The 18,591-nt window shown below is 51.2% G+C and overlaps 2 protein-coding genes across 6 annotated transcripts in view; both read left to right on the top strand.

Annotated features, from left to right (window-relative positions):
* The window catches only part of RGS8 (regulator of G protein signaling 8), a 25,037-nt gene extending 10,052 nt beyond the window's left edge, over window positions 1–14,985 (top strand). For 2 of the 4 annotated variants that reach the window (XM_032192502.1, XM_032192501.1), the window contains 2 exons: window positions 3,140–3,306; window positions 4,993–10,790. In XM_032192502.1, coding sequence (XP_032048393.1) covers window positions 3,140–3,306; window positions 4,993–5,175 — 350 coding nt within the window. In that variant the 3' untranslated portion in view covers window positions 5,176–10,790. Of the gene's footprint in view, window positions 1–3,139; window positions 3,307–4,992; window positions 10,791–14,969 lie in introns of those variants that run through there. The other 2 variants (XR_004253553.1, XR_004253552.1) reach the window with 2 other exon arrangements.
* RGS16 (regulator of G protein signaling 16) lies at window positions 13,814–18,591 on the top strand. Of its 2 annotated transcripts, XM_032192499.1 has the most exons (5): window positions 13,814–13,907; window positions 14,970–15,071; window positions 15,688–15,749; window positions 16,922–17,088; window positions 17,336–18,591. In XM_032192499.1, exons 1-5 carry the CDS (start codon window positions 13,828–13,830, stop codon window positions 17,534–17,536), a joined length of 612 nt encoding a protein of 203 aa, XP_032048390.1. In that variant the 5' UTR covers window positions 13,814–13,827; the 3' UTR covers window positions 17,537–18,591. The 2 variants fall into 2 exon arrangements, with proteins under 2 accessions (XP_032048390.1, XP_032048391.1); XM_032192500.1 differs by lacking the exons at window positions 13,814–13,907; window positions 14,970–15,071 and adding an exon at window positions 15,252–15,542.

Genomic DNA, 18,591 nt, shown 5'->3' with positions numbered 1-18,591 from the left:
AGGTTTCAGGAACATCTGAGACCTCATGTAGTTGTTGATCTGCCTGGTAGTTCCCCTCTAAATCACAAATTTGTTTTTATCTGCTCTAGAGAGCAGAGCCTGGTCCTTTTAAGGCTATTCACACTGCAAAACTCTAAAGCAAATGTTCCTCTGCTCCTCCTTCTGACTCCTGACACCCAGGTGGAAGAGCTCTATTTCTTTGCCATCATCCTATCTGCCCTGCTGAAAGTAATAAAATCCGTTGGCTTCAAGCAAGACTCACCACTCTTTTGAGTCAAATTCCTGAGTAAGTATCCAACAGCTGTATTGGAAGGCTGTACATTTACACCACGGTGTCTGTTTCTTGAGCAGCCATGCCTTTCAGCTGCGTGTTTTCGGGATATCCCACGAGATCTCTAAAGATACCATAGAATCATTGGTGAGGGATGGATGCTTCCTTGGTAGTCTTCATGTACAGGACATAAAAGTCAACATCCAGGTCACATTCCAGCTCAGGTGGCGCCGGTCCCCTACCTCGTTGCCCTCCTGCCCTTTCCATTAGATCTGTCCTTGTTCCACGATAAACTCGTGGGCAGCCTGGCAGCGATTTACTGCTGTGCGGTCATCTGGGCTTCCATCGCCGAGGCTGAACTCTGACTGCCAGCCCCAGCTGTAAGTGCTGGCAGAGAGTCAAAGGCTAAGGGCGAATCTGCGGAGAGCGAGGCAGCCTCAAGTTGAGGATGACCTCTCCTGCATCCAGGGCCTCCTCTGCAAGGTCCTCCCAGGTCTGGCTTGATCCTTTCCAGCTCCCCTCGGGCTGTGAGGAGGAGATGACAGAAATATATATATAAAAAGTGGAGAACAGCCAGATACAATTATTTATATATCGTCTGTCTAAACTTACTTCGAGATAAAAAGGAGCTGATTGACATGAGAGCGGGAGGCAGAGCATGTGGAAACCTCCTGGTCCCAGCTGCCGCGGCTGCTCTCTGGGGCAGGGCTGAAGCAAAGGCCTTTCTCATCTCATCAATCACGAAGTCCACTTGTTTTAGCAGATATTACATTCTGCAGATATTATATTTGCCATGCACAGCTGCTATTTTTGGCAAGTGATCCTCTGTCAGTGCCGGGGCTCTGGGGCTGTTGGAGAGGAAAGGCGACGGGGGAAGATCAGGACAGGGAAGCAAGATCTCCGCAGGAACACACAGCTGAGGTTGTGTTGTCATAACAGTGTATTTGGGTGCCTGAATAATAAACACCAAACATCCTACGAGCCCGTGATATACCAAATGGCATACATCTCGGGGAACGGCTGCATTTTCCCTTCTGTGCTTTCTCCTTTCTGAAATTGTCAGTCTGCTGTGATGTCCTCTCTGTTTCTTCTCGTAAGGACTCCCTGCTCTCTTCTCAAGTCATCTGCAAAATCCTTATGAATTTTGTCGATGTTAAATAGGGAGGGGACGTAGGCTTTGAAACATCCTTGTGTCTCCTGGGTTCCTGTTCCCTGAAGGAAACAAGCCCTAAAACATTCCTCTCTTGTGCCATGTTTATCTACCCATGCAGATGCTCCGAGCAGCTGGGGGCAGCGTGATCCTGACAGGCACTCAGCTCCTGGAGATGCCTCTGGAGCTCTGTTCTGCAGACTTCTCGAGGGCTAATGTTGCCTTATTCCCCCAGTCTTGAACCCACAACTTGCACTGTTAGCTGCTCTGCAGTGCTCTTGGGCAAGAGCCCTGGCTTTGCCCACAGTAACAGTCCAAAACCCCGATCATCTCTTTCTACAAGTGCATTAACCAAGGGGCACCAGGATGAATTGCTGCGATACTGCCATTCCTTCATTCCTTGCCCTCCTGGGGCTGACAGAAAGAAACCAGGGTAGCTGAGATGGAAACATTCCTCTTTTAGCTGCTGGTTGCTGTGCCACGACAGCTCTTTGCAGTGCAGAGTGCTGATGGAGCAGTTAGCATTGCCAAGCCTGTCAGTGAAGGAGCTTTGAGAAGCCTGAAGTGGAGAGTGTTAGCCTGGAGTTTGGTCCTACCTGGCCTAATATCTTGTCTGTCGTTCCCTGTGAGAGCCAGGGCAGCCAGAAGGAGTTCAAGTCCTACAAAACCTTCATCCATCTCTGCTGTGCACTTGCACATTCTTTCATTGAGTCTGACCTTGCCGAGCGCATTCCCAGTTCTGTCAGTATTTTTAGGTGCTTACTTGGAAGTAAGTAGCTAATGCCGACTGGGGAGGTTTCCATTTATGAGCTACAAACGCTGAGACCCTATAGAAAGAGAGTGGGAAAAGTTAGAAACATGTTACTGGAAGAAGTAAAATTAGGAGCCAAATTTATCCCTAGGCTCAGGAAAGGAGAAAGGGCATGTGTAAAACCTTCAGCTATTTCAACTCTGCTTGTGCCATTCAGGGAAAGGAAATAAAAAACAATAGCTGTGTCCATAAATACACCCAGGCAGGGGTTTAAGAGCACACATTGCCTAATAAATCTTTCCATATTTCTAATCTGTCCCGGCTGACTCAGATTACATTACTGAAATGTCACAATTGCTAAGCATTAGCAAGTGATAAGAACACTTTTACCACTGACTAGACAAGTAGTAATTACGCTGTGTCCTCTCCTTTCCCCCTTTATTGTAGCTATAACAGTTAGGCTCTCCGAGATCCTTCCTCTGTATAAGTAATAACTAAAAATATGTCACAAGGCAGTAAAGCAAAGTGACAGAAAGCATAGGAGACAAGTCCACAGGCGCTATGTTTTATTAAAGGCTTTTCTTAATGACGGATAGGACGTTACAAAGTGGGATATTAATATGCACAAACGGTGCAGCAAAGAGACTGTATCATTGGACTGTATCATTTCAAGGGGAATTTTTCAAAGGTTAGCTATCCCAGCCCCAAAGAAAACCTTTTCGTGTTAGCTGGCAAAAAGTTATTTTTCAAAATAGCAGTGAAGAATGTTTGGTCTCATGGCAGCTCGTGAGACTCCAGCTGATGTAACCGTGTGAGTTATGAGTAAGTCCTGGGATCACGGACTGTGCTGTCACATAGCCTGTGAGAAATATTGAATGGCCTCTAGTAGACGGATGGGGGGATGCCTGTTAGAGTGCTCCATGCCCTCTTTCTCCTTCCATTGTAACTCCCCTCGTCCCCCTTGCAGATGGGCTGGCCGCTTTCCGCGCTTTCCTGAAGACGGAGTTCAGCGAGGAAAACCTCGAGTTCTGGCTCGCCTGTGAGGACTTCAAGAAGACCCGCTCAGCGGCCAAACTGGCCTCCAAGGCCCAGCGGATCTTTGAGGAGTTCATCGACGTGCAGGCTCCTCGAGAGGTTGGTAGGCCAGCACCTCGGGCAGGCAGAGCATCCCTCTGGCACGGGGAACAGGCCCAGCTCCCCTGCACGGGGGAGCAGGGAGCTCTTCCTTCCTTCCTTCCCTGCTGGAGGTGATGGCCAGAATGCTTCCTGTTACAGGAACGCCATCCTGCCTGCTCCTGCTGCCTCTGCTTGCAGTGACTCATCCCCTGGTGAGGGTAACTACTTTGATGGTACTAAATTAGTCATAGCCAGTGAGTTCACTGGCAACTGCAACCCACATTTCCGAACCTCCACCAGCTTCCTAGGAGTTTTGCACATTGAACCTCTCATTTACTATCAATCCCCAAACAGGCTATTGGGCTCATTTCTCCCAGGACATTTTGTCTAAGAGCATCCCACGAATGACTAACTTGTTGACTCTCCAGGGAAGAGTGTTTATCTGCTGACTAACTCCAAACTCAATTAGAGCTCCTGAAAGATGCGAGCAATAACTCGGAGGTGAACAAAAAACGCAGTCACAACCTGAAGCCTGGAATTGTTCAAGTCCTCTTTAAAGTACTGACAGGCTGATGTGACTGTCAGATCCTGTGTCGTGATGTGCTGCTGTATTAATAATGCAACCAGGAGAGTGCTTGCTGCACCTGCTCTCCCACAGCAGTTCTCTTGCTTGATAGCATGTGTGCTTGTCACGATAAAGGTAAAGCTGCCTGTGAGGGGATCCCTCTAAGAGGGCTGCCTCCACTCCATCTTGGAGCTAGCAAGGCTATTATTGTAAGCCACTGTCAAGCACCAGGTGGTGTGGGCATCTCAGGGTGCACTCGTGTGAACACCTTGTGCTGATATTCATAAAAGCTGTGTGAGATCTTCAGGACTGCAGGACTGACGTTGCATTAGAAATACAAGTGCAGGTTGGATGGAGTCTTCCCTAAAATTTGTTCCTGTTGTCATGCTAGAATGTGAAATGACCTTTAAGTGACATCGGGAGCTGATCTCTCTTTCTGTCGTCTGGGTTAAGGCAGACAGCTTTACTTTCTAGACAGCTTGATGTTTGGACGCTGGGGTAATAATGATAAATAACATCTTAACAGACAGGTTTTAAACAATAACCCTAACAAACGCTAACTGTTTGCAAGGGAGAGAGAACAGGAAAACGTGTATTGTTGGCTTTGCAAACATGCTGCAGTCATAACATGAGGGCTGTTTGTTTTTTCAAGTCCCTACTGAAGATATGGTAACATCAAGCTGTTATGGGAAAAATCAAACAATTTATTCTATAACAACAGAGTTTAAAAACATTTAATAAGAATATACTGATAGTTTAAACCCAGCTAAAAGTTCACTCACCCTTCTATTGGGCGTGTAGTGAAGAAAAAGGGAATAGAGGAAACTTGGTCAACAGGAGAAGAGGTATGTTAAGCCAAGTTAGCATTTCTAGAAGATTTGCTGCGTAAATCCATGCTTGAGAGCCTGAATAAAAGTAACTTGATTTCAGAAGTGCTCAGATAGTTATAAATCTAGTTCAACTTCTCCAAGTTTGGGACAGGATTTATAACTCTGGATTACTAAACCCCACAGAGTTAGGGGGACTGTTTAGGCATGGCTGAGAGTAGGTGCTTGGTCCTGTCACTGAGATGAAATGTGCCATTTTAAGCAAGCAAACCAGTCACTCAGTACCAAACTCTCTTCTGCTGTTTCTCCTAGGTGAACATAGACTTCCAGACTCGGGAGCTGACAAGAAGAAACATGCAGGAGCCCTCCCTCTCTTGCTTTGACCAAGCTCAGGGGAAGGTGCACAGCCTGATGGAAAAAGACTCTTACCCCAGGTTCCTGAGATCCAAAATTTACACAGACCTGCTATCTCAAACCCAGAGGAGGCTCAGCTAGAGCAGCGATGGGGCCCTCGGAAACCATGTGCTTCCTACAACAGCAACTACCCATGTCTAAATGTGAAACTTTCTCGGTGTTAAAAGCAGTGGGGATAAGAAAAGAGGGAGGAGAGGAAGAGGAGGCTTCCAGAGCGTGATCTGAATGTGGAATTAGGACTTTTTGAGTTTCTGTGCTTTTTTGGTTAGCAGTAGCATCTTGCAGTTGTTGCCTCTCTCTAGCACAAAACCCTATCCTCTCTAGTCATGGGGTCATCTGTTGGGAAGGCAGGTTTCCTTTAAAATTACCACGCTGGTTTGTCTGTAAATAATGTCTCTGCACCTTCCCATCCTTCCAGACACCTCAGTGGCTCTCACCTATCCCTGTGTTTGGAAGGGCCCTAAGGGCAGCTCTGAAACTTGTGTAGCCAAGTACGATCCAAAGCACCGTCCCCCACACTGGCTGCTGGGGTCTGGATCCTGAGGCTGTGAGGAGAAAAAGAGGGTGGGAGTGAGAAGACAAAGGCACACGATTCTTGCTGCTTCCCGGAGAGGAAACCGTCAGCAAACTCAGCTCACCTTCCCACTTTGGTTGCACACCTCGTGATACCACAGCAGCTGACGTGTCACAGCCCCTCCATGCCCCTGACTGCTTTTCTTCCAGGGGTGGAGACTAGATGCTATTTTTGTGTGACTGTCAAGGAGCTGAGTTTTTCTCATGAGGAAGGTAACCCCAAAAGCTCTTGCTAGACCTGGTCTTCTAGTGCAAATGATTGTTTTTCAGTGATATTATTTATGTGTACTATAGTTCAGCCTCAGGACCCCAGTCACTGTTAGGCTTCATTGTGCTAGGCACCATACCAAAACTTCACACAAAGAGGCTTTTGGCCACCAGAGACTTTAATCACCTCAATGGCTTTTTGGGAACGAACTGCCAGCCATTGGGAAAGAGCTGGGAGACTGAATGTCCCATCTGCCCCATGCTGAGGTGTAAGAAAAGCACAAGATCCATCTGCCGTGTCAGGCATCGTTTCTCATCGTAGTACTTCACCAGCGCATGGCAGGGAGAGGTAATGTGAAAACACAACCTTCTTTTTGTTATTTACTGATTATTGACTGTTGTTGTTACCTACCGATTGTCCACTGTGGGCTCAATGCAATGTAAAGAAATTCTAAAGGCACAGACCCTGCTGCATGGTGCTTGCTTAAAAACAGGGTGCAGGACGAGTGTCTGGGTGTGAAGTAGTGTGCAAGGCGTGCTTTGGCCCTATTCCCACAGCCTGGACAGCCAGCTGCAGGAGAGGGCTCTGTGCAGATGTCAGTTGTGTAACACCACCTCTGTACTGTAATTCTTACCATCTGAATTGCTGCAGCGTCGCTTTCCCAGCTTATCAGCTGTCAGATTCTTGCGATATTTTCTAGAGGGGAAGTGGATCGTCTGTGGGTTTAAGTCTGCAGACCAGAGGTCTGTTTTCTTAGTTTTAGGAAGGTCTGGAAAGGGACCTCATGGATCTTTTCCTTCTCTCCTTGGAGTCATCCACAGATCAGAGGTTGGTAAACCCATGTTCTGGTTTATTGTGGTGGGTAGGTTTGATACATCAGATAGCTGGTGATAAAGATGTAAATGTGATCTGGTGTAAACTGGGTAGTCTGAATTCTGAAGCTATGCATAATGTTTGGAACAAGATGCAAAAGGTCTGCTTGGATATTAGAAGTTACTATCCCTACGTTAGCAGGTTTTGAGGCTTTTTGTAAGGATGCTGTGCAGGATGTTAGGATGGATGGGTGTAGGATTATGATAGGGATGATGAGTGTGTTTGTTTTGTTCTGGAGATGCGTTCCTGTGGTCTCTAAGACACTAAATTCTAAATACAGTACAAAAGCAAAATTTCTGTTCAATGGGGAAACCTGCTTTTCAAAACCTGGCTGGTCAATTCTAGAACTCTCCTGCAGTTTTGCAGGCAAAAATCATCTCAAGGTGGCATCCTGCGGCCACACTTGGACTTGGCTGCACAGCCCCTTGACTTCTGAAGCTGTTGATGAGATGCATGAGGTCCGTAATGCAGGGGGACAGAGCCCAAAGCCTAAACATCACTGTGCAAATTTCACCGTGGCAGCTTCGTGCAAACTTACTCGCTGCCTGTTTGAGAGTGGGAGCAAAGAGCAATGTCTGCAGGGGAAGAAAGGTGGGCCCTGGATTTTGCTGTAATTCTGCTTTTAATGTACTTACTGCTTTTAAAGAGGAGGAAGATGGCCACATTAACTGCCCCAGGGTGCTTCTCTTAGAGCTCCTGGTACATCTTCTGAGTGGGCTTGGATGATGCTGACCTCTAGTGCCAGCTGACACATCCCAGCAGAGGCTTTTTAGCACGTGCCCTGCAGGCACCCGTTGCTGAGAGGGTCACAGGGACGACCAGGAGATGAGGAAACAGCAGAATTAGATGTTTTTGTCTAGGAATAAGGACAAGGAAAAGAAAATCAGAAGTGAGGGCAATTCCCAGGCTTCCCTGATGGCTACAAAGGCTGGTCCTGTTCAGAGTGTGACTCCAGAAAGCCCAGTAGGTAACATCTCCCGACAGGCTCCTCCAGTCGGTGTTGGCATCCTTTTATTTTGTGCCAGAATTCATCAAAAAACTTCAAAGCAGCCAAAAGCTCTGTAAAAACCAAGCTCCTCTCTTTCCTCCATCTGTCTGGGGAACGGCTTTGAGCAGGCACACTCAGAGGTGGCACTGCTAACAGGAGCTGTATTCCTGCCGGCTGGTGTAGGGTGAGTGTTTTGCCCCTTAAATTGATGCCAGATAATATCCTCGACAGGAAATGTCCTAGAGCATACAGTGGAGCAAAGGTGTTGTCTGAAGCACACGAATCTATCACGGTTATTTTTGTTCCTGCTCTTACAGTTTGTCTCGCCTGCAGGAAAGCAGCCTAGTTATTTAAAGTAATTTATTATTGTTATTTTAATAAGAAATTGGCACCAGTTGCTTCTTTTATGTCAAATGTCGGGCTGAAGTGAATTAAAATAGGCAACTTATATCTCTTCCTCTTAAACCAGGGGCTGATGAAGGAAATAATGACAGAGCCAAAGCTTCGGAAAGCACTGAGTGATGACTAATCCCCATCGAGGACAAATATCCTACCTTTGATTCATCTCTTACTGATGTGAAAGGGATATTCAGAACTTACAAACCCCATTTTCCCTCTCCACAAGCACACACCTCCAAAAACGTGCTCCCACTTCAAGTAATGTCAGAGAGTGCCAGCATATGAAGAGAGGGGAAAAAAAAACGTTTCACTCAGCTCTTTTTATTCAGTGTTTCTGCTGGCGTGTATCCAGCCAGCTCTTAAGTCCTTTGACAGCAAAAGGGAAGAAGAATTTTACAAATTGCTTTTCCCTACTCCATAAACTCCAGCCGTTGTTCAGTCCAGAAGCAGATGCGGAACCCGAATCTGCTCTGAGTTTCCTTCTCCTGCTTGGGCCAGGTTTGGGATTATTTCCATCGTTTTATTGTACTTGTTAATGTACCAATGGGTCCCTGCCCTCCACGCTGGGAAAGCGTGAGGGGCAAAGTCCTGCTGGTGTGAGCACAGGAGGTGTGTGTGTACGTGGGTGTGGGTGCTGAGAGTGCATGTGAATTCACCTATATGTTACTTAGTGTCTCCTTCTAGAGAAGCTATTCTGAGACCTAGATGTGCATGTTAAAATAGGAGAATTAGGCATAAACGACATAAAACGAGATTTTTAGCGGTGTTGTGTTTGCCTCTTGTGTAAGTTCGACTAGTGATAGGAGATGTACAATTCTGCTAGGCTTCCAATTACCCATAAGAGCACATGTATCCAACTGAACTGAATGTTCACCGATAGACACAAAACCAAAATGTTTACAGCATTCAGAGCAATAGCAAAGCATACCTCATGCCAGTCCTGGAGTGCCTCTCACTTGTCCCTGCAAACTCTCCCTCACTGTGGGCCTCCTTCTCCCTCCAAACCCCTCTCTCCTTCTCAGCCCTGTCTCTGTGGACGTCCCTCCTCTTCCTCATCTTTACCTTCCTGAAGCACTCCTGTCCACGCCAGCCTTCCCCTCCACCAGCACTGCTTGAGCCCTGGTCTCTCCCAGTCTCCCCTGCCCTCCTGGCTGCATGCCCTCTGTCCCCAGGCGTCTGTCTGTCCTCCTTTTCCTTTTCCTTTTCCCTTTCCTTTTCCCTTCCCTTTTCCTTTTCCTTTTCCTTTTCCAACTCTTGTCTTACCATCTCCCTCCTACACACCTCCTACTGTTGCTCCTAGCAGCTGTTCCTTGCCCATTATATAAGGAGAAACCGCTTCACCTAATTTATTCACCATCTTTCCTTCCTGGGGCTGCTGCAGTTGTCTTGTTCCTTGGTACTGCGTTTTCTCTGGCACCGAAGCGTTTTACCACAGAGCTGGAATTAATGTTAGTGTCACTGCCAGACCAGAGAGTGCTTTTCTCTACCGTGCACCCCTTGGGCTTTGCAGAGGCTCGGCTTGTCCCAGTGTCGTGTTTTTGTCCTCCATTCGTGCTCCACGTGCTGTGCTTGCGGCAGGGGCTGGCTAGGTGAGACGGCAGCTGTGCTCCGCGCGCTTGGGCACAGGCGGAGCTGCCTCGGCAGGGTCGCAGCTGTGCTTCCTTTTAGCTTCCTGATTAAAAAAAAAGTAGAGTAAATAAAGCTGTGCACCTTGTATTTGCTTAGTGAAGTCGGTCGTTTTGCTCTGTGTTTCCTCTTGGTTTTACTGGAAGGCTGCATCTGGGATTTGATGCTCCGGTAAGCTCAAGTGGAGTTCAGGGAGCTGAGCGCATGGGAAGGAGGTGGCAAAAGGGGGTGAGCTTAGTACTGAAAAAAACCCAGAACATTTCTGGCAAAAAAGCACAGGAAAAGGACTGGGGGGAAGGAGGCTTTTTGGGGTGTTTATGCAACCCTCTGTGGGACACCGGTGTTGAAAGGGCAGGGTACAAGCACGCCATGGGGTGGATCCACCTTAAACTCCGTGACCAAAGTGTCTCATCCTCGCATAACCTCTCATCCCCTTCCTCTGCAAGCAAAACGAATGAGACACACGGAGTTCAGATGTTTCTCCAAGCTCTCTGGCACCTCCACCTCCTGTGGGATGGCAGGAAGGGGCCTTGAGGACCTGGTAATCGGGCCCGAGTAAGGTGCAGATCACGAGAAACGTGATCGTGGGTGGCTCAGAGGAGAGGTAGGAGGGAGTGAGCGCACGGGGTGAAGTCAGAACTGAGCCACCAGGTACCTGGGTAGAAGACCAACTCTTGGAAGATGTCCCCTATGACCCGTTTTTATTTTAATTGTTTAAAAATTACTCAAAGTCCTGATGCTGTAGCTGCCTCCATGGTGTCTGGGTGCTGCTGGTGCCGCAAGATAACCGGAGCAGTTTGGGCAGGACGCACAGGTGGTTCAGTCTGATTCCTTCCCTTGGGGAGGGCATGGGCTCGGCTTCACTTCGCCTTCCCTTCCTCATTAGCTGCTTGTTTGCTAGGCTCCCCTTCCCCTAACGAGGCTGGAGAAACTCCTCAGCCACATCAGCTGCCGGCTGGGCGATGCCACCCCCGTGGTCACGTCCCCGCCTTGTAAAGTGTCGCTCACCTGCGCTGTATCGAGACCGCGAGGACGCAAAATAAACAGCGTGAGAAGCACCCACCTCGTGCCTGTATCTCCGGGAAAGCCCTTGATCCTTCACGGGGAGGGAAGTGGGCATAGGTTGTACCCAGGGACGGAGGGCTGCCTCCTAAAACAACTGCTGGGAAAGGCTGAAGGAGCTGCAGGGAAGGCAGCCTGGAGAGCGGTGACTGGGGAGGGATGAGTGGGAAGAGGTTCTTCAGGTCTGGAGCCGAGGGAACCCTTTGCCCCCAGAGGAAAGTCTTATGTGGGAAGGGCTGGGGGCATGCAGAGCATCCCCGAGGTCTGGCAAGTGGGAGCAGGCAGCGACCTGGCCCCGGTGCCCTCCTCGTGGCCCAAAGGTAAGTGTTCGGTACACAGCCCCCGCAGGATTGCTTCAGCTTTTAAAAAAAGAAACCTAAATGAGCTTGTTTTTCTCTGGGAATTGCTGCAGTGAAATTTATCAGTCCCTCTGTCTTCTTCCTATCTCTCCCCCTCCCTTTTTTTTTGCCCTAATTCTCTTCTTTTATTGTTTTTCCTTTTTATCTGCAGCTTCTTTCCCTCTAAGCCTGTCTCTGAGCCAAAACAATTTGCATGCATCCAAGGGGAGAATCTGCCATTAGTGCTGCTCTGTCTCTCCTCTCAGGATATATTTAGCTATCGCCTTTTTTTATTTTTTTTTCCTTGCTCTTCAGTGGCTTTAAAGAGCAGGTGCTGGGAACGGAAAGAGAAAATTAAAAATACCTGCTGTCAGATACCTCTCCCTGCGCAGATGCGCTCCGGCGCTTCAGAAAGCGAGCGTGTGAGCAGAGTGGGTAACAGCTGCCCCTTGAAAACCTCATTTGTAATTCTAATTTATTATTATTATTTTTTAATTTCGATCATCTCTTTCCGCACTGCTACAGATTTCCAGAGCAGCTATTTCCTCTGGTGCTCCGTGCGAGGGTGGCCTGCTCTTTTGCCGGGAATCCAGCCAGCGCCCTGGGACCGGGGCAGTGGCTTGCTGTCAGGGGGGTGAAGGATGCACGCTCTTCCTCTCCTCTTGCTCCCCTGCCTCCCTTCCCCATCCCTTAATGCATCCTCCCCTTTATCCCATCACACTGTATAATCGTGCGGTTCCTCTTCTGCCTCTCTCCTTCTCCTCCGCTCCCGGTCTCCCACGCCCAAGATCTGCTCCTAATTTATCAGGATTCCTTTTCTTTCTTTCATGTCTTTTCTGGAAAAAAAAAAATTCTCTGCAGGTAAATGGGGGTGGGGAGAGGCTTTTAAAAGAAGAGCTGAGTTTGGTGCAGCCCGCACCAAAAGGCGGCTGGGCTCCTGCTCCTCCTGTGAGTGTTTCCTCCCCAAACTAACTGATGTGCTGAAATGAGGGCACCAGAAATCCCCGCAGCACCTCGCAGAGCTTCACAGGGCTTTGGAGGCCCTTTTTACGTTGTGCTGGGGATAAAGACTTTATTTTCCTCTTTTTGCATCCCTAAACCAGAAATAACAGAGGTGACAAGCTTCTGTGCTTTGCTCCCACATGTGAAGCCAGCAGCTCCATCCCTGCAAGTGCCGGGGCTGCAGATGTGGCTCTCCAATTGCTGGAGCCTCCAGCACCCACACCTGCATGTCCCACCTTCTCCCAGGCACCCAGGGCACCCATCTGGGGCTGCCAGCACCTCCCTGGAGGGACCAAACCCCACGAGGACGGTGCTGGCGATGCGAGGGGCCGGGCTGGTCCATGGGTGGGCGGTGGGCTCCGTGCCAGTGGTGCCGTGGCACACGTACGGGAAGGGAGCACGGCTCGGGCGTTGCGACACGGCCGGGTTTTGGTGTTCCAAAACAAGGGCTGATAACGCAGACACCGGGCTGGAGCCGCGGGAGGCCGCTCAGCTAAATGAGACAGGAAGCACGTAATTAAATTAGATACAGAGCAGAATGAAGACATCTGAGTACACATACGTAGCTGGGCTCAGAGGCTCTTGCATAACCCAAACGAAGAGCTCTGCATTCGAAAATATTGCAATGACCAGATCCTACGCTGGAGAGCTGCCCACCCTCAAGCCTCCCTCACCCCTTGAAGGGGAGAGTGAAAGAACGGTGAGAGTGAAAAAAACCTGGCCTTGATGGGGAGGACTCTGCTGGAACAGCTCGATCCCATGACCCCACTGCCTGGGCGCAGTTTCCTACAGCTTTGTGCATCCTCTGGCCTTTGGTTGAATCTTTTCCTTTATGTTTAAAAAGGTTTTATCACCCGGGCTATTGATAGCCAGGGATGAGCGGGGAGGAAGGAAAGGGATGAGGAGTTTCCATTGTTTCCATCCTCTCTCCTGCTTTTAGTCCCTTCCTACTCTTCCCACCCCTGGTTCCCAGTAGGATGCCCCTTTATCAGGTGTTTCCTCACACTTTATTCAGTCTTCCACTGATGCACTCCCCTTCCCCTTCTCCTACCACAGCCCCAGCAGAGTATTTATGACGAAGACACGCCAGCAAACGTCAGCCCCCGTTTACCCAGCTGCAGACGTGGCAGGAACATCGCTCCCCTCCGCTCTGCTCGCAGCGCCTCGGCTGCAGTGGGGTGCTTGGGGAGCTGCAGCGGGGTCTGCAGAGCGTGCCAGGGCCCCTCATCCTCATTGCCAGCCCCGGGGGACCCTCCTGCTGCGGTGATGCCAGCCTCGGCCACGCGGTGCGGAAGGGTTTGAAGTCACCAGCCCTCGGGATTGCGCTGACGAATTGCCTTGTCCCCCCCTCGCCGTCCCCGGCTGCGTGCCCGCGGTTACTCAGCAGGCTCCGCACGTCGGTGGAAGCGAGCCTGTTTTTTCCTCTTATCGAGGAAGCCGTTCTGACTGCGATGCTCAAGGACGAGCCTCCCGCCCCCCTCCCTGAGCACCTACCCAAGCCGTTATCTTCTGCGCTGGCTGCCGGAGCAGCTCGTGGTTGGCTGGAGCACGGCGTGGTGCTGGGTACCCTCCCAGCCCTCCCACCCCATATAAACACGGCTCCTCGCTGCTTCTCCAGCACACGGCAGCAGCGGCGGTGGTGCAGGTGCTGCCCCAGGGAGCCGATGAGCTGCTGGATGCCTCGGTGCCCAGCTCTCAGCATGTGCCGAGGGGTAGCCGCGCTTCCCATCACTTGCCTGGAAAGGTAAGGGGCTTTGCCACGCCGCAGGGCTGGGAAGCAGAGGAGGAGCTGGAAAAAGATGATCCTAACGTCGGAGCAGCTGGGTCCACCGTGGTGGCTGTGGTGGTGTTTTGATAGAGATCCGGGTGCAGCCTGCAGAGAAACACGCAGCCGGGGAAGGCAGCGTGATGTGCTGTGGCCGCAGCTGTGAGGCTCCCCTGGAGGGGACGCAGAAGCCAAAACGTGCAGAGGGGACGGAGGCCGGGCAGGGCTGCCCCGTGTCACTCTGTGCAGACGCACGAGGTTTGTTTTGCTGCCTCCGTCTTCGCAGAGCTCGCTCCAGGTTGGCAGCTGCAATATTTTTGTCGGCGCTCAGTGACATCCCGCCAAACATGGCTACGAAGCCCCACGCCGCTGCCTTGACATTTAAATGCTTATTTTAGTCCGGGTGCCTTGGGATGCCTGCAGGAGCTGCGGCACACAAATAGCAGTGGGGCTGCGTGCTGCCTCGGGGGCACCCAAGGGAGAGGAGCCGGGGAAGCAGCAGCTCCCACCCTATTGCCACAGAGATGCCTGGCAGGGATGTGTCCGGCTCCCAGGTGGCACAGGAGCTGCGCTGCCCCCACTCTCTCTGGCTCTTGGAGGTGTGGGGCAGGTGGATGGTGCCACCACCACCTCCACAGCACGGCAGCAGGGCCGGTAGCACCCCCAAAACAGCCAGGGAGCAGCTGTAGCAGCAGCACAGCAGGGAGATGCTCCCCCTCTGCCGAGCTGAAAGCGACTGCTGTCACTTTCCCAGTGTGCTGAGAGCAGCGCTGTGTGGCTGGGAGGGCGGAGAAGGAGCCGGGTTTGTGGGTTTATGCTCCTGAGGGGGCTGCAGAGCTGGGGGGGCACCAGGGCTGCAGCTCTGCCCCATGCATGCACCCAGCACTGCTGAGCCTGGTTGCCAGGGAGAGGAAAAAGTGATTTGGGGGATTGTTTTATTGCACCCAGCAGAAGGCGAGAAAGGAGGTGAAGGAGCGAGAGGGGATGGTGGTGGCGGTCCCGTGTCCCCACATTCTCACCTCTCCCCTTCCTCCCTGCTAGAGCCAAGGAACTCAAGAGCCGCCTGGGGATCCTGCTCCACAAACCAGAGCTGGCACACCGCATCGGGACGGCCGGCAAGCTGCAGCTGGGCTCCAGGCAGAGGTAAGGCAAGCTGGGGGCTCTCCTGGGGGATGCTCTGCCCATCTGCGCAGCAGGGAGGATGCAGCGCTGCTCGTCCCTGCAGTCCCACCCCAACAGGCAGTGGGGCGGATCGTGTCCCAGCTCCACCAGTTATAAAGCCAGACTGGGGGCTGATGCTCTGGCATTAGGCGGAGCGGGGACTCAGCATCGAGCAGGAAAAGCCAGAGGCTCCCGCAGGCACTGGTTTCTCAAACCAGTGCCTGGGTCCCCCGGGGAATGCAGACAGCGCTGGGAAAAAAACACTAAATCTTGCTGCTGGAGGCAAGGCGCCTTCATGCTGAGAGGCTCTGCTGGGCTGGCACCAGGGAAAAGGGCTCCTCTGAGCATCCCCTAAAGACTGCCTGGCCAAAGCTGCGCTATGGAGCTGAGGTCTGGGGAGCCATCGGGGAAGGCAAAAGAAAGGGAAAAAGAGAAAGGAAAGAGGGCCCACAGGTAATGGATACTGGGGTCTCGCTGTGGTGTCCCGCCGGGTGCCGCTGCCTCCCTCCTTGCACTGTCTCATCATGAACTGCTTTAACGAAGCGCTCCCGTCCTTCGCCGGCAAGACGGCAAGCCTCACGTCCTTTGTCTTTTCCAGAGACTCCTCACGAGAGGTGCTCGAGTGGAGGGAATCCTTCGATCAGCTCCTGAAGAGTAAAAGTGAGTAGGATTTTTCTTTTCTCCCCTTGGTGAGAGCGTGTAGGACGTATGCCTGGAGTCAGTGCGAGAGGAAATCTGGTCTCCTCCTTGAATTAGATATGTTAGAAATTCAGGAGGTGCTCTCCCTGCCCTGGCAGAGCTGACACTCAGCCAGACTCTACCCTTTCCTCTTGGCTGGGTGCTTTCTAGGGAGGCAAGAGCACTGTCCCACAGCTTCTTGGGCCAGGAGCAGCAGGGTGGGCATGGTGAGCTGGTGGCGTGTACCTTCTGGTGGGGTCACCACGCCACCCCCAGCTATGCCCAGCACGCCTGCTGCTGGTGCAACCACCTTCACGCAGGCTGTATTTGCTCGGAAAACGTTGCTGCCCTCTGTCTGCCTGTCCTGTGCTTTGAGGGATGGCTCTTACATGAGGAGAAAGCATCCGGCTGCTTTCTTGAACTGCACCATTTTCCCCTCCAAAATTCGCTGTACATCTGGTGATGCACAGGGTTCCCATGAGGAGTTGTTGGTGGCCAGCAAGGGGACCAAATCTGAATACAAAAGCAGTTGTCTACCTTTAAGTTATTCCACAGCAACAGACAGTCCTTCTGCAGTGCTACTCAGGGGCTAGGAATATTTTTCCCAGCATTTATCACACGCTGCGAAGGTTAGCAAGCATCTGCAGCTTTTTAATGCAATAGAGACACAGCTCTCCTGCTGCAGGCACTCTTCCATGCCCCACAGCAACTCGTTCCCCCCAAATCTCAGCTGAGAAATAAAAACAGAGCCATTGCTGCTCAGTTCCTGCAGGCGTACTCATACCTCAGTGGATTTCTCCATCGGTAGAATTAGCTCTTTTCCGAAGCTGTAGAGAAAACACTCTGAAGACTCATTACAGAAAGGTCAGATAAATAAAACTTGTCTGTGGGAAAGGATTTTATTGGAGTCTCGAGGCCAATTAGCAGAGGCTCACAGGGTGGAATTTGTCCGGAGGGAAAGGAAACCCACAGATGCCACAGGCTGGTCTCCCAGGGAGAGGCTGGTTAGGCAGTGCCACATCCAGCAGCCCCTTTATCTCCTGAGTGCCTTCATCCACTTCATTTCCTTCATCTCATCTCCTTCATCCCCTTCATCCCCTTGGTCCCCTTCATCTCCTTGGTCCCCGTTCACCACTTCTGTCTCCTTTGTGCAGACGGGGTGACCGCCTTCCACACCTTCCTCAAGACAGAATTCAGTGAGGAGAACCTGGACTTCTGGCTGGCCTGTGAGGACTTCAAAAAGACCCGGTCGAAAACCAAGCTGGCCTCCAAGGCCAACAGGATCTTCGAAGAGTTCGTCCAAAGCGAGGCGCCCAGGGAGGTGAGAGCCATTCCTGCCTCTGCAAGGTGGCACTGAACAGAAAGGGGAAGGGGTAAAATATCCCTGGGGGGGTTGTTAAGTTGGATAGGAAGATTTGCCCTGATTCATGGGAGCTTTCTAACCTCACATGGCACCCCAAAATGAAGGGATGGAAAGGTTTGGGAGTGTCTTCACCCTCGCTTGGAGAAGACTGTATGGGAGGGAGGTTAATGCCGAGCTAACGTTTCTTGGCTCTCCTTCCCCGCAGGTGAACATCGACCACGAAACCAGGGAGATCACCAGGAAGAACCTCTCAGGGGCCACCTCCGCTTGCTTCAACGAAGCCCAGGCCAAGACCCGCACGCTGATGGAGAAGGACTCCTACCCCCGCTTCCTCAAGTCCGCCTCCTACCAGGACATGACCAAGCAGGCTGCCAGCCGCGGCACCAGCAAGCGCCTGCACACCTGACCTGGACCCACACCCAAATCCGCCTTCGGGAGGGAGGCCGGGAGGGGAAGCCCTGCCATTTCGGCAGGCTGCCCGGCACCTCAAGCGCTTCTGCTGAAGCCACCGTGAAGAGAGGCCTTCCACCCCACCGCCGCCACCGCCACCGGGGCCACCCGCGGGGCCTGCGAGTTGCGAGGCCAGGGGACAGCAGAGGCCTGGCGGTGACATTGTTATCCCTCGCTTAGGCTGTTTGAACCCCAGGTTGCACCCGATCTTAGGTCACACACATAACTTTTTATTATCGTTGTTATTTATTTTAGCGTTGATATTACGATACGTATTTATGAGAAGAGCACCGCTCGAAGCATGCACACATCCCTTGCTCCGAGGAGCCTGTAAATTAATTTATTTTAGATATTGCTGCACGCAGCACGCCTCCCATGGCTTCTGTATAATAACTTCGAGAGAGAAAAATGGATTTTGTAGCACGACCACGGGGCAAGGGACGCGAATAGCAGCGGGGAGAGCTGCGACTGGCGGGCTGCTAGTGGGGTCTGAGGTTTCCTGAGAGCACGGAGACCGTTGATGGCCATAAAAGGATGCTTTGCGGTTCATGCCGTTTCCTTTTTATTTTTATTTTTTTTCCCTTAAATAGAGCTTTGTGACCGACATCTCAGCACGTGGGCTAGCAGCTTGTCCTAGGCAGAGAATAGCCATGTAGAACAGGCACTTCGAGTGTTGAAAACTTAGGTTTTAAACACGTGGAAGAGAAAAAAATGGGGTTTTCCCCTGATTTGCAGTCGGACCTGGTGTTTCTTTGGCTGGCAAACCGGTCTGCAGCCAAGGACTCCCAAGGACCAGTTTGGGGATTTTTTTTTCTGACTCTTCCCAATTCTACCTCTGAGTCTTGGTGGGTCCCGGCTGCATTTACAGGGCCATTTAAGATGTTTTGCTATTTATTATTTATTTTTACAACTGGAACCACCTTCGTTGTGTTACTGAGGTAAATGATGCACAAAGGTCCATTTTTTATTACTAATATAACATTGTCATGACAAAATAAACTGTAAAGAGGA

This window comes from Aythya fuligula, chromosome 8 (assembly GCF_009819795.1).
Source record: "Aythya fuligula isolate bAytFul2 chromosome 8, bAytFul2.pri, whole genome shotgun sequence".
NCBI lineage: Eukaryota > Metazoa > Chordata > Aves > Anseriformes > Anatidae > Aythya > Aythya fuligula.
This window is presented reverse-complemented; position numbering and strand designations above follow the sequence as displayed.